At 51.6% G+C, this 15,036-nt stretch overlaps 1 protein-coding gene across 1 annotated transcript; it reads right to left on the bottom strand.

Annotated features, from left to right (window-relative positions):
* Positions 1 to 1,560: 1,560 nt before the first annotated feature.
* Gipr (gastric inhibitory polypeptide receptor) lies at positions 1,561 to 10,363 on the bottom strand. The gene is made up of 14 exons (XM_075958701.1): positions 10,301 to 10,363; positions 9,824 to 9,920; positions 9,195 to 9,302; positions 8,590 to 8,693; positions 7,894 to 7,997; positions 7,610 to 7,754; positions 5,673 to 5,832; positions 5,415 to 5,475; positions 5,055 to 5,124; positions 4,841 to 4,929; positions 4,622 to 4,760; positions 2,174 to 2,215; positions 1,896 to 2,096; positions 1,561 to 1,695 (listed from the first exon to the last, which is right to left on the bottom strand). The coding sequence occupies exons 1-13, from the start codon at positions 10,361 to 10,363 to the stop codon at positions 1,896 to 1,898; spliced, it is 1,383 nt and encodes a 460-aa protein (XP_075814816.1). The 3' UTR covers positions 1,561 to 1,695.
* Between the last annotated feature and the right edge of the window lie 4,673 nt (positions 10,364 to 15,036).

Genomic DNA, 15,036 nt, shown 5'->3' with positions numbered 1-15,036 from the left:
AAACCCAGGCTCCCATGGGAAGCTTCCTCAGTCACTACCACATACGTGGGTGCTAAGAGACGAAGCTGCAGTCCTTGGACTTGCATGGCTAGCACTTCACCCACTGAGCCCTCTCCCCTAGCCCTTTCTGTTTTTGACAAGGTCTTGTTACATAGCCTAGGCTGGCTTTAGAGTGCTCCTGCCTTGACTTCCTAGATGGTCGAATTACAGATATACAAATTAGTCTTGGGGAAAGGATGTGATATCACTTTAGCCCTAACTGCTCTGAAACAGTTGTGCCTCTGCCTCTGCTTGCTTTTGAGTAGTCCTTCAGGGGATGAGAACCATAGAGGCGGTCTGCAGGGAGCGCAGCCTGAACGTACAGGCCCCAGAAAAGGGAGCAGTACAGACAAATTGGGAATTTAGTGACAGATAATACAGTAGCCCAACTAAGAAATGCACTGGGCTGGTCCTGCTGCTTCCGCTGTTTGTGAGACAAGGTCTCCAGAGTTCAGATGTCCAACTTGCTTCCATCAAGATGACCTTAACACACTCTCCTCCCAAGTTTTGGGGTTACAGGTGTCCCACGTCCTCTCCCAGCTCTGCTATTTGTGTTGCCTTCCTAGAGAAGCAGCAGGGTCACACACACAGATTTAATTTGTACATGTGTCTTAGTTTCCAGACAAGGGCACAGTGGGAACGTGGCTCCAGTTGAACCTTATTCATCTGTGGCAGACAACCTCACACGCATACCCTGGTCATCTGCCTTTCCAGCCTGACCTTCATCTCCCACCCCATATAGAAGCAATTGATTTTCATGTTTGCTTTGCTAGGGCCTCTACCCCACCAGAAATCAAAGCCTGGGGTGTGTCTTTCTGGGGACCCTGGGGAAAATACAGCACACCCTACTAATTGAGAAGGCCTGTGTTTGTGCACGTGCAGGTAGACCAACTGCAATTAGACTGCTTCCTCAACTTCTCCCAGCCCTCTCTGGGAGGTGGTAGGGTTTCTCCGGCAGAGGTTCCATGTTTAACCCTCAGTGACCCAGGCTCCTCTTGCTCTGCTGCCAGGTTTCTCCAGATCCTAAGTTCAGCCTAACACAGGCCAAGAGCACTTCACTACTCCCCCCACCCCAAACAAAGAGCCCTTTGATCTCCCTCCTTTTGTCTTGGCACTCTCCTTTGATCCCTCTCCTGGGATCCATCAACAAATCTTTCTCACCCTCTGCTGGTCCAGCCACCTGCATTCCCCTCACTGGGCTCCCAGTTTACATCCTACCCCTGATGATCTGTCCCTGTGGAGCAGACAACTGTGGGAAAAGCCAAGGAGCTAGACATGCTGCTAACTGGAGAGATAGATTCAGTTGCCCCCACCCCCGTGGAGGCTGACAAGCATCCTGTTGGAGGGGAGCTTCTGTCCTCCATGCGTATGTAAGTGCTGCATGCATGTGCGCACAGACATCCATGCAGGCAAAAACGGTCGTACGCATAAAAAGATGAAAATCTCCAGTGCAGTTTCTGTACCCCGGCCCACTTTTCAGTCTGCAGACCCAGCATTTTCCAGTCGAGCCACAGAAGCCCTTCTCCATCCTTCCTGTTCCCAGGGCCTTTTCACATGCTATTCTGTCTTCCTGGAATCTTGTCCTCCAGCTCTTCAAGTTGTCTCCACTTCTTTGAAGCATGGCTTAAAAGTGTCTCATCTTCACAAGTGGCCTCCCTGTCAGTTGTCCTAAACATCTCAATTATTTTCATAAGTCACTCCACAACAAAATATACACGTAGGGACCTTGTCTTTTTTCTCTCCCCCGCACCCCGCCCTTGTCTTCCTTCTCTCGGGGTTCCCCAGCATTCCCCACACAGGAGCTGGTACACAGTAGGCACTCAATACAAGCTACACAGACACGGGAGTCCCGTTACCTAGCAGTAACTTTCCAAGACCTCATCTCCAGGCATGTGCAGCGACCCAGAGGGCAAGGAGCCGCCCATGGGGACCTCCCGGGGTGCAGAACGCAAGGGCAGGGCCGGAGGGCCAAGATCCACGTGCGGACGGGGGTGCTCATCGCGGAGGCTGAGATGTAGGAGGCAGTGACGCCAGCCTCGGCGAATCTCCAACTGCACCTGCAACGCGGGACGCTCAGGGCGGCACCGTTCCCAGAGCGGCCGCCAGGGGGTGTGGGTGGGCCGGCCTCTCCTACCTCTTTGTTGATGAAGCAGTAGAGCAGGCTCACCAGAAAGCCCTGTCAGAATAGGAGAGATCAGATCGCTGCTGTGCACTTGATCCCAGCCACCCTGATCAAAGTACCGAGTACACCTGCTCACTGGCTCCCAGCTCCCTGCATTGGTCTGCCCAGGGGCTGAGAACTGGGCCCAGCAGTTGAGGGTCCTGAGTGTGGAAGCTGATTCCCTGCTTTCCACATTTGGGCCAAGCGACCACTCTGTGCCTCGATTTCTTCGTCATGAAAAATGAAGGTGGTGGTTGTCGGAATTGAGGTATTTATGTGTAAGAAGATGTAGTACAGCAGGGCGGTGTAGTGCACTCCCAGGCCAGGTGAATCTGAGTTTGAGGTCAGTCTGCTCTATAGAATGAGTTTCAGGATAGCAAGATATAGTGCTTAGCAATAATAATGAATTAGCTAATTAGTTAATTTGGACTGTAGAGATGGCTCAGAGTTCTTGCTGCTCTTCCAGAGGATCCAGGTTCAATTCCCAGCATCCACATGATAACCCTTAAACATCTGAAATTAATCAGCCACCTCCTTCTGGCCTCTGTGGGTACTGCATGCACATGGTGCACAGACACGTGTAGTTAAAACATCAATACACAATAAATAAATATATTTTAACTAATTAATTATGTGGCTTGAGGTTTGCTTGGTAATGGAGCACATGCTTAGCAGCTGGAGACAGTGCAGGTTTGAGCCCCATGCCTAGTTTAAATTAATTTTCAAGCCAATTATAAACATGGGCTGTTAGGGTGGCTGGAGAGATGGCTCAGTGGTTAAGAGCATTGGCTGCACTTCCAAAGTTCCTGAGTTCAATTCCCAGCACCCATTTATAACGAGATCTGAAGCCTTCTTCTGGCATGCAGGTGTACATGCAAATAGAGCCCTCATACATAAAATATACGAATAAATAAAATCTTTTTTAAACTCCTTCTTTAAAAAGATATTTCTTATGCCGGGTAGTGGTGGTGCACACCTTTAATCCCAGCACTTGGGAGGCAGAAGCATGTGGATCTCTGAGTTTGAAGCCAGCCTGGTCTATAGAGTGAGTTCCAGGACGGTCTTGAAAAACCAGGCTGGCCTCGAACTCAGAGATCCGCCTGCCTCTGCCTCTCGAGTGCTGGGATTAAAGGCATGTATCACCACCGCCCAGCCCAAAAAGATAATCCTTATGATATTCTACAATTCTGTCAAAATCTAATTCAAATCACATACCTCCTCTTCCAGGAGAAAACAAAAACAAACGCTCAGGGAATTGGCCCCTCTCGATTCCTCTGCTCCTGCAGTAGCTCTGCAGCTGGGTCCCCTCACCTCTGTCCACCGTACTAGCTGCCCTCTGGCCTCAGGGATGCCCCAGATATGTGACTGGCTGTGTTTCCCACAGAAGGGGTACTAGATTTGTGGTTGTAGCTCAGTACATAAGTGCCCATCTGCTCTTGCTTCCTTTAGTGAATGCACATCCTCCCAAGGGAGACTGGTACTGTGCCCACTTTCGAGAGGAGAAGACTGGGGCTCAGCAGGTCTATCGGGGTAGGGTAGCATCAGAACTGGCCTCCCATCTGGAACGACCTACTTTCTTAAATTCTGTACTTTAGGCTTGTCTCACTCTAGCCCCATCCAAAGGTGAAGAAAGCCTTGAAGTTAGCAAGTGCCAACTAACTCTGCCCCAGCCCAGTCCATCCCATAGCCCTTGCTCCTCACCCCCATCCCCACTCCCTTACCTCTGCCCCAGCCCAGGATAACCCTCGTTAGGTGTTTTCTGTCCTATGCTTACATGATGAAAGCCTGAATGAATGCATGAGTAAATGAATGAATGGATGGATAGATGGATGGATGGATGAATGGATGGATGGATAGATGGATGGATGGATGAATGGATGAATAGATGGATGGATGAATGGATGGATGGATGGATAGATGGATGAATGGATGGATGAATGAATGGATGGATGGATGAATGGATGGATGGATGAATGGATGGATGGATGGATAGATGGATGGATGGATGAATGGATGGATAGATGGATGGATGGATGAATGGATGGATGAGTGGATGGATGAATGGATGGATGGGTGGATAGATGGATGGATGAATGAATGGATGGATAGATGGATGGATGGGTGAATGGATGGATAGATGGATGGATGGATGGATGGATGGATGAGTGGATGGATGAGTGGATGATGAATGAATGGATAGATGGATGGATGGATGAATGGATAGATGGATGGATGAATGGATGGATAGATGGATGAATGGATGGATGGATGGATGAATGAATGGATGGATGGATGGATGAATGAAATCCCATAGGTACATTCCAATCAGTGGCTGTTCAGGTGGATGATAGTAGCGCTGTGCCCTGGTGGAAAGAAAGGCCCCATTTGGGAGGGAGGAACTCATGCACCCTGTCTGAGCACCTGAAAGGAACTTAGGAAGATTTCAAAGGCCAGTTTGGCAAGACGCAGGGCGCCTTCGGCCTGTTCCTCCATCACGGGAGCAAACACCACCTCGTGGACACCCAGCAGGGGCACCAGCGTCAGCGTGGACCGAGCCAGCCTGGGAAGAGAAGCTGTTGGTAGTCTTCACATCCCTATCCCTGAACCTGGCCCCGTCTGCCTCCCTACTAGGGCCCTCACCTTAGTCGGTAGTCGGGGCACCGCATCTGCCGTGTCCTCAGCTTTGACAAGAGGATGCCAAGGATGCGGATGAAGATGAGGAAATTGATCTGTGAGGAGAGAGAGACTGAGCCAGAAGCCATTGAGTTCAGGGGTGGGACGGGAGGTTGGCCTTCCGCTTCCCCAGAATGGGAAATCCCTGAACACAGCCTAGAGTGGGCGATACTGGCCCTACCAAGATGGTTATCAGGATGGGGGTGCGAATGATCCACCAAATGGCTTTGACTTCGTTGCGCTCCCAGCACCTGGAGGAGGCAGGGTAGAACTGAGATACACAAATCTCCCCACCCCCAGCCACATCTAATCAGGCCGGGTCCCTCACCAGGCCCTGCCCACCCTCTTTAAGGCCCACCCACATTTCTTTAAGTCCCACCCACCCTGCTTTTCTGGAGACCTCCTAAGTCACCTTCCCCAGCACCTAGCCTCTTTAGACCCCGCCCACATTCTCCACCTGGTCCCGTTTCCACCCTCCCTGCCCTGATCCCACGTAGCTCCGCCCACAACCCAGGCCCCGCCCCTAGGCCCTGCAACTCACCGCGTATTCTCCAACAGGTACCTGACGATCACCCAAGGAATGACGAAAAGCACGGGGGCCCCTGTGCAGACCCCGATCCCCGCCCCCCACCCCGCCGCAGCTGTCAGCGTGCACACGAGCCCCTTTTCAGGCCCAAGACCCGCGGAATTCTTCAACGAGGGGGTGGGAGGGGAAGGCAACGCGGATCGGTGGGACAATGGGGGAGGCGAGTTGTACTGGGCTGGACAGAGGGTTGAAGGGCACGGAGTTAAGGCTCACCCCAGCCAAGAAGCAGGTAGCAGCGGAAGTTGCCCTTTTCTGAGCCTCCTACGATCACCAGCAGATGGTGCAGGTACACACCCTCCACCAGCAGCCAGGTGTAGTTGGCACCCACGCAGTACTGGGTCACGATCTGGGCCGTGCGGCAGGCAGCTAGGGCCTAGGGAGCCATCAGACAAGAGAAATCAAGGCAGAGAGGTATCCCCAACTCTTTCACCAGCAGCCTCATCTCTATTTTATTATTTGTGTGCATTCCTTCGTGTATGTGGTAGTAGGTCTTGAACCCAGGGATTCCTGCTTGTTAGGCAGGGGCTCTACCACTGAGCCATACCCCTGCCCCTCATTGGGGGACTCTAGGCAGGGACTCTACAACTGGGTTACATCCATTCCTCTTCTCTTTGAGTCAGGATCTCAATACATTGTCCAGGCTGTCCTTAAACTTGTTCTGTAACCCAATAGGGTCTTAAAATGTCAATTCTACTCAGATTCCCACATTCCTGGGACTACAAGAGCTTCTGACCAGACAGGGCCCGTCTCCATCTCTTTCTTGCTTTCAGATGTTTTCCCATGGGTCCCCAGCAGATGGTTTATCTCACCTTATTCCCTTTCTGTTACGGACTCTCCCACACTGACACCCTAAAAACTGGCGTTGTCTAGTTCATCTCCACAGTGTAGTACCCACAGAATCCCAATAACTAGCCTTTGCCACCCTAGCTCCTAAGAACTGAACTCCTGCACTTAAGAGCACTGGCTGCTCTTCCAGAGGACCCGGGTTCAGTTCCCAGTACCTACACTGCAGCTCACAACTATCTGTAACTCCAGTTCCAGGGGATCTGACACCCTCTTCTGGCCTCTGGGGACACCAGACATGCTCTTGGTGCGCGCACACACACACACACACACACATTTACATGTAATACATATATTTAGGCAAACAGTCACACGCATAAAATAAAAATAAAAAATTTGAATGTTGCCGGGTAGTGGCAGCACACGCCTTCAATCTCAGCACTGGGGAGTCAGAGGCAGGTGGATCTCTGAGTTCAAGACCAGCCTGGTCTACAGAGTGAGTTTCACAACAGCCAGGGCTACCCTGTGTCAAAAAAAAAAAAATTTAAATGCCAGGCTATGTGACCACAGGTGCAGGAAGAGCAGAGACCTTTCAGGAGTGGGTTCTCTTTGTCCATCATGTGGGTTCTGGGGATTGAACTCCAGTCATCAAGCTTGCTATCCAGTGCCTTTATGCACTGCGCTATCTAGATGTGCTTTTTTTGTTGCTGTTATTTAATGTATAGAGGTGTTTGCCTGCATGCGTGCATGTCTCTGCATCACATGAGGGTCAGAAGAGAGCACAGATCCCCTAGAACTGGAGTTAGATGGTTGTGAGCTGCCATGTGGGTGTTGGGAACCAAACCAGGGTCCTTTGCATGAGAGGTCTGTGCACTTTACCACTGTGCCATCTCTCCAGTCCTGGATGGATGACGCTTAGTCTTTCATTTCATTTTCCCAGCACTGGGCTCTCCTCCAAGACCCTCACATTTCTTTAAAAAATTATTAAAGTCCTATTTTTTTATACATCTGTTGACAGCCCTGAGTTTCACCTTCCTATCCAGGAACAAATTGGTACCTTCCAAATCCCCCTCACTGGATTTTTGGTTTTGTTTTTTTTCAAGACAGGGTTTCTTTGTAGCTTTGTAGCCTGTCCTGGAACTAGCTCTTGTAGACCAGACTGGCCTTGAACTCACAGAGATCCACCTGCCTCTGCCTCCTGAGTGCTGAGTGCTGGGATTAAAGGCCTGAGCCACCACCGCCCGGCTTCTCCCCATTGTTTTTTTCCTCCCATCCTGCTCCCATACCCTCTGTACACGGTGATGAGGAAAGGTATGCTCGCAGACGGGAAACATCTTGGTCCCACCAGAAAGGAGAAGATGGAGTACCTGGCTCCACAGGGTAAGAGTCTGATCCTCTGTGTAGCGGCCCAGTGCAGGCAGCAGCCGGTCTCGGGTGAGGATGGCCGCTGCCCGCAGCATGAAAGACGTGAACAAGTTCATGTGGATGTAATTACGAGTGCAGTGTAGCCGCCTGGAGGATTGGAGAGACGAAAGGGCTGAGAGTCCCTGCAGAGCTGTCCTCAGTCATCCAGAGGCCCTTTCACCATCCCCTAGCCCTTCCCCTAGAGCCACCCCCTCTCAGGCCTACCACACCCAGGCTGGGGGCGCACCTGAACAAACTTAAGATGAGGAGGGCTAGCAACAGCGTGGCCAGGGACAGGGAGTAGCCGACTGTATACACGACCTGCAGGCGCTCCAGGATCAGTCTTTGGTCCTGGTGGAGACATGGAAGGCAAGAGAAATCATGACTTTTCCAGCTGGTCCAGAGTAGAAGGCAGGGCTGCCCAGCAGGCTCCCTGCCCCCAGCCATAGCCTGTTCCCTGTGGGGAAAGTGCCGCTTTGTTCTCTGTCCTTTCAACGTGAAGCATCCTGATTTTCTCCTTGAAGCACCGCTTGTGCTATTTTTTTTTTTATGAGACAGGGTTTCTCCATAGCTTTTTCGTTCCTGTCCTGGAACTAGCTCTTGTAGACCAGGCTGGCCTCGAACTCACAGAGATCCGCCTGCCTCTGCCTCCTGAGTGCTAGGATTAAAGGCGTGCGCCACCACTGCCCGGCTATTTTTTTTTTTAAACAGGGTTTCTCTGTAGCTTCGGAACCTGTCTGGGAACTCACTCTGTTTAGACCAGGCTGGCCTCAAACTCACAGAGATCCGCCTGCCTCTGCCTCCCGGGTTGGATTTTCATTACTAACAACCCAGAGTTCTACTCTGTAGAAAGAGGTGTCAAGTTGGGCCTGAAGCTCCCGAGGTCTTTTTGGTTTGCAGCTCTCCCCAGATACCCTAACCTGAATCCTTCATCTCTTCTCACCTGAAAGGCCCCATTCGTCTCTGGACTCTCACACTGGGTGTGATCTCTCCAAGACCCCCACTGGCCATCACTGCCACACTGGCGGAAGACATAGCCTGCAGCCACTATGGGAACATAAGGGATGGGATCAGAAAAAGGGGCATGGAGTGGTTCACCACAGTAATCTTGACAACTGGGAGGTCGAGGCAGGAGGAATGCCATGAGTTCAAGACCAGCCTGGGCCCTGGAGTTCGCTCTGCAGGTAGAGTTGTTGGTAGAGCCTGGGACCACAAGTTGAAAGGATTACTGTAAATTGATCTCTTTATTTTATTTTATTTTACGTGCATTGCCATGAGTTTTTCAGACCCCCTGGAACTGAAGTTAAGGACAGTTATGAGTTGCCATGTGAGTGCTGGGAACTGCCATCATCTCTCCAGCCCTAAAGTTGATCTCTTATCGTCATACCCCTTAGCATGTGCATCCATCCATACACACAATAAATTAAGACAGGGAAAATAAAGTGTGTGACAGAGCCCAGAGGACACAGACATTAGGAAACACCAGGTTTGACAGACAAGGTCACGAACGGGAGCAGGAGGGGTTGGGTGAGCTGCCCGGCACCTCACCGTGGCGATACCAGGGCAGATACCAGGGGCAGGGCACCTGGGCAGTGGTGTTGGCGGCCGCGTAGTCCCAGCAGACGTACGTGTCGAAGGACCCGTTACAGACCACGCCTGAGGGAGAGGGCGACAGAGCCAGAGGCTAGAGTAGAGGGCGGTCCTAATTTTTCTTTCTTTCACACCTCCAGGTTGCTATCCCCTTAGAGGGCACAAGCTCCTCTCACCAGACCTCAAACCCTTGCCTCCTCCCAGTCCCATCGCAGGCTCCTTTCACCAAACAAAGCCCAGGCCCGTATCATGATTATTTCGTCTAGAAAGTTCAGTTATCAAACTCCATCCAGACCCTGCCCATTGGAGTGCAGGGCCCGCCTACGACCCTTCCCACTTCCCCTCCCTGGAACTGGCTCTGTAGACCCAGGCTGGCCTCGAACTCACTCACAGAGATTCCCCTGCCTCTGCCTCCCTATGCTGGGATTAGGATTCTTTTATTAAACTGAATCCAACCCGGGTCATCACCGCTTACCCGAGCCAAACCCCACCCCACACATCCTCGAAATCGCCCAGATTTTTCTTTTCAGCCGCCAGCTCCTTCTCTCAGCCCCTCCCCCCCTGCTGGCCCAGCCCTCTAGTCACACCTGAGGGAGGATCTGCAGCCTCCAGGGCCTCCTGGCACTCCCTGCCGTAGAGCTCCCAGCGCTGGTACAGCTCCGCCGTCTGTCCCTCAGAGTCTGTCTAAGAGGAAAGGGAAGGGAGGAAACCCCCCTCGACGAGGACAACCCCCTTCCAGGCAGCAAGCTCGGTTGGGAAGGGTCAAAAGCACTCATTTTTAGAGATTTGGAGGGGCTGTCCAGTGTTTTACACAGTACTCCTGGGTGGCTTAGAAATCTTTTCGATGGAATCGGGGTGCCTAGAAAACCGCCAATGGATCTGATATGGGAGACGGCAAACTTTTCAGAGAATCAGAGGAGGGTGGTAGGTGGACCCCACGGGAGGACTTGTATGAGCAGAAACTACCAGACTGCAGCGTGGGGACGGGCAGCCTCAAAACTCTCTTTGTGATAGGGGAAGGCTTAAAACCCTCCCGGACCACCGGTGTCTCTCTAGCTCCTCACCTCCGCCCTCTGGAGTGGCAGCCCCCACAGACACAGCAGCAGAAGCCGAAGCCTCAGGGGCATCCTTGAAAGGTGATGGAGACTCGGCCACGCGGAGGTGGTTGGGTTGGAGGGTCCCAGCGCAGAATTAACACTTCAGCCTCAGCCAGCGTTCACCTGCCAGATGCACATAGAGTCTGAGGCCACCTCCATTTCCGCACGTGAGGATTTGGGGTGGGGCAGTACTAGGCGCGGCTTCCAGTGGTTAAGTGGGGCTGAGATCAGCTAAGCGGTTCCCAGGCCCTCCTAAGTGTTGCTGAGGCAGCCTAGGTAGAAGGGAGGGGTGTTTGCTGAGGGGCCTTTTGCTGTAGAGCGGTGACAGGCAGAAGCGTTGGTGTCACCCAGAGGCTAGACAGGAGAGACTCGGGAACCTGGGACCTTCTGGCGGGTGTGGGGATGGGAGGGATAGAAACCATCAGTCAAATCTAGAAGGGAACTTGAAACGACCTTTTGAGTTCCCATCCTCCCAGTGCAAAGCGTTTTTAAAATTAGATAGCAAACCTTCTTCTAAAACTTTCTTGGCTTTGGATATATAAAGCCCAGAGTCAAAGAGACAACGTTTTCCCAGCATCCAAATACTGAGACATTAGACTGTGGGTTTCTGACTTTAGCGTGCTAAACGCTCTCTGAAAATTTTTCTAACCACAACCATTACCCACCCCCACAATGCGAAAGTGGGGTTTCAAGAGGGAATCTCAGATCTCTAGGAGAGAGAGAGAGAGAGAGAGAGAGAGAGAGAGAGAGAGAGAGAGAGAGAGAGAGAGACTCAGGAACAATGAGAAGCGCAGGAGAAAGGAGAGCAAATAGCAAAAAATTACAGAAAAAAAATGTGGGCTGGGAGACAGAAAGAAGTGAGTGGGGACAGAGAACAGGAAAAGAGTAGAAATAAGCCCATCAAAGAGGCAGAAAGAGACAAAGGTAGAGATAGAGAAACAGAGGCAGGGAGAGATAGACCCCAGGGCAGTGTCTTGATGAGGAACCCCTTACCTGTGCCCAGTCCCGGCTCCCAATCTCCTTCTGCCACAGCTGCCCTGCCTCGCCAGCCTGAGCTCTGCAAGAGGTGACGGGCGCCCAGCAGCCTGGGGTGTTGGAGGGGGGCGGGGTCAGGGCGGAACAGAGAACGGGAACGGGGAGCTCTAGGGAAGAGTGGGAACTGGGGAGCAGGCACGTTTATCACAGCCACTCTGTGTCACGTAGGAGCAGCCACACAGTTATGGTCCGCCGACTCCCCCCCCCCCCGCCCCGCCCCGCTCCAGCCATAGAACACACTATCCCTCCCATTCAGCCATTCACACAGTCTCTCACAGGATTCCAAACGCGGAGCAGGAAAACGGCAGAGACTCGGAGTGCGACTCTGTGAGTAACAAGTTCACTCACAGCTACATAAGCGGGACACGCTGAGAGAGCCAGCCTTTCACCCACAGGGACACGTGGCTGTGTGCCCAGGGCCGTGGACATTTCACAGATATGCATCCAATACTCCTAACACCATGGTCTTTCTGTTGTCATTCTTTGGTGGACGGATATGTGTGTACATGTTCATGTGTAAGGGTGTGAGGGCCAGAGGACAACCTCTGACGTCATTCCTGGGTGCTGTCTACTTTGTTTTGGTTTTTCAAGACAGGGTTTCTCTGTGTAGCCGTGACTGTCCTGGAACTCACTCTGTAGACCAGGCTGGCTTCGAACTCACAGAGATCTACCTGCCTTTGCCTCCAGAGTGCTGGGATTAAAAGGGTGTGCCATCACACCTGGCAGGTGCTGCCTACTTTGTATGTATGCACATATATATGTGTGTGTGCCCAAATGTCCTCACAAATGTGGGTGCCAGAGATCAGCCTCTGGTGCCCGTTTTCAGGTACTGCCCACCTTTCTTTCTAAAAAAAATGCACATATACATACACATACATACATATACATATGTATGTGTATGCATATATATGAGACACACACACACATACATATATATGACAGGTTTGCCTGGCGGTGGTGGCGCCACCAGCACTCAGGAGGCAGAGGCAGGAGGATCTCTGTGAGTTCGAGACCAGCCTGGTCTACAGAGCTAGTTCCAGGACAGGCTACAAAGCCACAGAGAAACCCTGTCTTGAAAAAAAAATATGAGACAGGGTATCACTGTTAGGCCTGGCTGGCCTGGAACTCACTCTGTAGACCAGGCTGGCCTTGAACTCACAGAGATCCTCCTGCCTCTGCCTCTCCAGCACTGGGATTACAAACACACTACCCAGCTTTACTTGCTGCTGAGAATTAAACTCAGTCTCTATGTATGTTAAGGTGCATTGCAAGCACTTTAGCAGCTGAGCCATCCATGGCCCCAATCCTTAACTCGTTGGCTTTGTTTTAATTTTACGTGTGTCTTGCTTGCATGGATGCTTGTGTACCACATTCATGCAGTACCCAAGGAGGCCAGAAGAAAGAGGGCACTGGAACTGCAGCTACAGATGGTTGTGAGCCTTCCTGTGGGTGCTGAATACTGAACTCTGGGTCCTCTATAATAGCAGCCAGCGCTTTCCAGCCCTGTTTTCTTTGTTTGCTCTTCCTTCCTTCCTTCCTTCCTTCCTTCCTTCCTTCCTTCTCTCTCTCTTTCCTTATCTCTCCCTTTTCTTTCTTTCTTTTTCTTTTCTTCTTCTTCTTCTTCTTCTTCTTCTTTTTTTTTTTTTTGGTTTTACAAGACAGAGTTTCTCTGTTATAACAGCCCTAACTGTCCAGAAACCCACTCTGTAGGCCAGACTGACCTAGAATGCACAGAGATCCGCCTGCCTCTGCCTCCCAAGTGCATGCACTGCCACCCTGCTGTTTGCTGTTTCTTAATAAAACAGAGTCTTACTATATAAACCAGGTATCCTCCAACTTTGGATCCTCCTGCCTCAGTCTTTCAAGCGCTGAGATTCAGATTTAAATTGAAAGGCGTGTGCAACCACGTCTGGCTCCCGGGACCACTATCAATAAATAGCACAGACACCACACTCAATAGAGCGCATCATGTCAGATTAGTGGCCACTAGTCTGTATCCCCCAGGAGGACAGGAACTGGACAGCTGAGATGTTACCCAGAGCAGGACCTCAAGCAATGGAGTGTTCAGGACACAAGTGTGTGTGTGTGTGTGTGTGTGTGTGTGTGTGTGTGTGTGGTGATTCACACAGCCATTCAGTCATCTCTCAAACCAAGCTGTAAGTCACACACAGTGTCACACACATCCACAAACACTGTCACCCTGTGACACAGATTACAGTATCCCAGAGTCTACACCACTGTTCTGGCCACACTCACAAACCTCAGACATCCCGTGTAGGTTCCGGGGATGGAATTCACATCATTAGGCTTGATGGCCGGCAACTTTATTCACTGAACCATCTTGCTGGCCCACGTCACTTTTTTCATTTTGTGAGAAAGGATGCTATGTGGTCCAGGCTAACCTTGAACTCATCTTCCTTCTGCCTCCTATTGCCAGATGCTAGACTTTCACCTGGGGGTCACCACTTCCAGCTGAGGTTCCACAGCCAGTCATACAGTTACCTGCCCACACACTGTGATTCCCACTGCCACACATTAACACGAAGTCTTGAAGTGGTCCCAAGGTTACAAGAACCTACATATCACCCATGTTTTTACAATCTCTACTTCTGGGATCTTCCTTCACCCCAGATACAGGGAACATCTGTCCATGGAGCGTAGGATGGGGAGACTTGGAACCAACTACAAGAACTCGGTGTCTACATCTCCCCCCAATACACACCGCCAGTTCAGGCTGCTCTCTTGGGATCTGTTGATAAGTAGGACAGAGGCAAGCCTGCCCATTTTGCAGAGGACAAGCTGAGGCCCAGAGGCCCCAGGAAGGGCAGGGGGTGGCCTGAGGTCCGCATCAGAAGCAGGGAGCAGGGAGCATGGGGAGGGTGAGGGTCCCTACCGCCTGGCCCCTGGGGGCCTCTGTGCTCTCTGCTCCACATTCCTGGCGCCATGTGGATCCTGGGAAAGTATCTGTTCCTGAAGTGGAGCGTGAAGAGGGTCTGAGATTGACGAGCACCTCGTGGACAGCTGGGGCTGGGAGATCCTCTTGGGCTTCAAGAGAGCAAGGGCATGAAGGTCACTGGACTGGAGAGGGAGGAAGGAGTGGGACTGGGGTGCTCAGAGGGGCAGTAAAAGAGCCCAAGTCCCAGAAAGATAAGGAGGGGAAAGATAAGAGGCCAGTGGTGGTGCACACCTTTAATCTCAGCACTCGGGAGGCAGAGGCAGGCAAATCTCTGGGAGTTCATGCCAGCCTGGTCTACAGGGTGAGTTCCAAGACAGTTAGGGCTACACAGAGAAACTCTGTCTCGAATTCCCCCAAAAAGAAGAAGAAAAGGAAGAGGAGGAGAGAGATGAAGGATGGGGAGAAAAAGAACTTGGTGTGCAGATTGGGGCAAGAAATCCTGAGTTTGAGGTCAGCCTGTACTCCGTAATGAGACAAAATTTCAGAGAGAGAAGGGGAGAGAGAAAGGATGGAAAAGGGGAGGGAAAGGAAGAGGAGGAGGGAGAAGGGAGGAAGAGAGATGGGAGAGAGTGAGCCTGAAAGATGGTCTTGAGGGGGCAGAGACCCCTCCTCTACACCCTCCTTGAGAAGCTATAGTAAGGTGCCCATGTTCCTGTCAGTCACCCCTTCCCCCATGATCCTGTAAGTAACACTAACAAAACTCACTGAATCA

Source organism: Microtus pennsylvanicus, chromosome 1, assembly GCF_037038515.1.
Source record: "Microtus pennsylvanicus isolate mMicPen1 chromosome 1, mMicPen1.hap1, whole genome shotgun sequence".
NCBI lineage: Eukaryota > Metazoa > Chordata > Mammalia > Rodentia > Cricetidae > Microtus > Microtus pennsylvanicus.
Note: the sequence above shows the minus strand (reverse complement) of the source record. Positions and strands in the feature narration are given on the sequence as shown.

What these genes read in the sequence shown, in the direction of transcription:
- Gipr (XM_075958701.1), bottom strand. Translation starts at nt 10,363, where the DNA reads ATGCCCCTGAGGCTTCGGCTTCTGCTGCTGTGTCTGTGGGGGCTGCCA. An exon ending in GGCTGCAGATCCTCCCTCAG is followed by an intron (nt 9,303 to 9,823) that starts GTGTGACTAGAG and finishes CCTCTCCCTCAG; the next exon opens with GCGTGGTCTGTAACGGGTCC. An exon ending in CCATCCTGATAACCATCTTG is followed by an intron (nt 4,930 to 5,054) that starts GTAGGGCCAGTA and finishes CTCTCCTCACAG; the next exon opens with ATCAATTTCCTCATCTTCAT.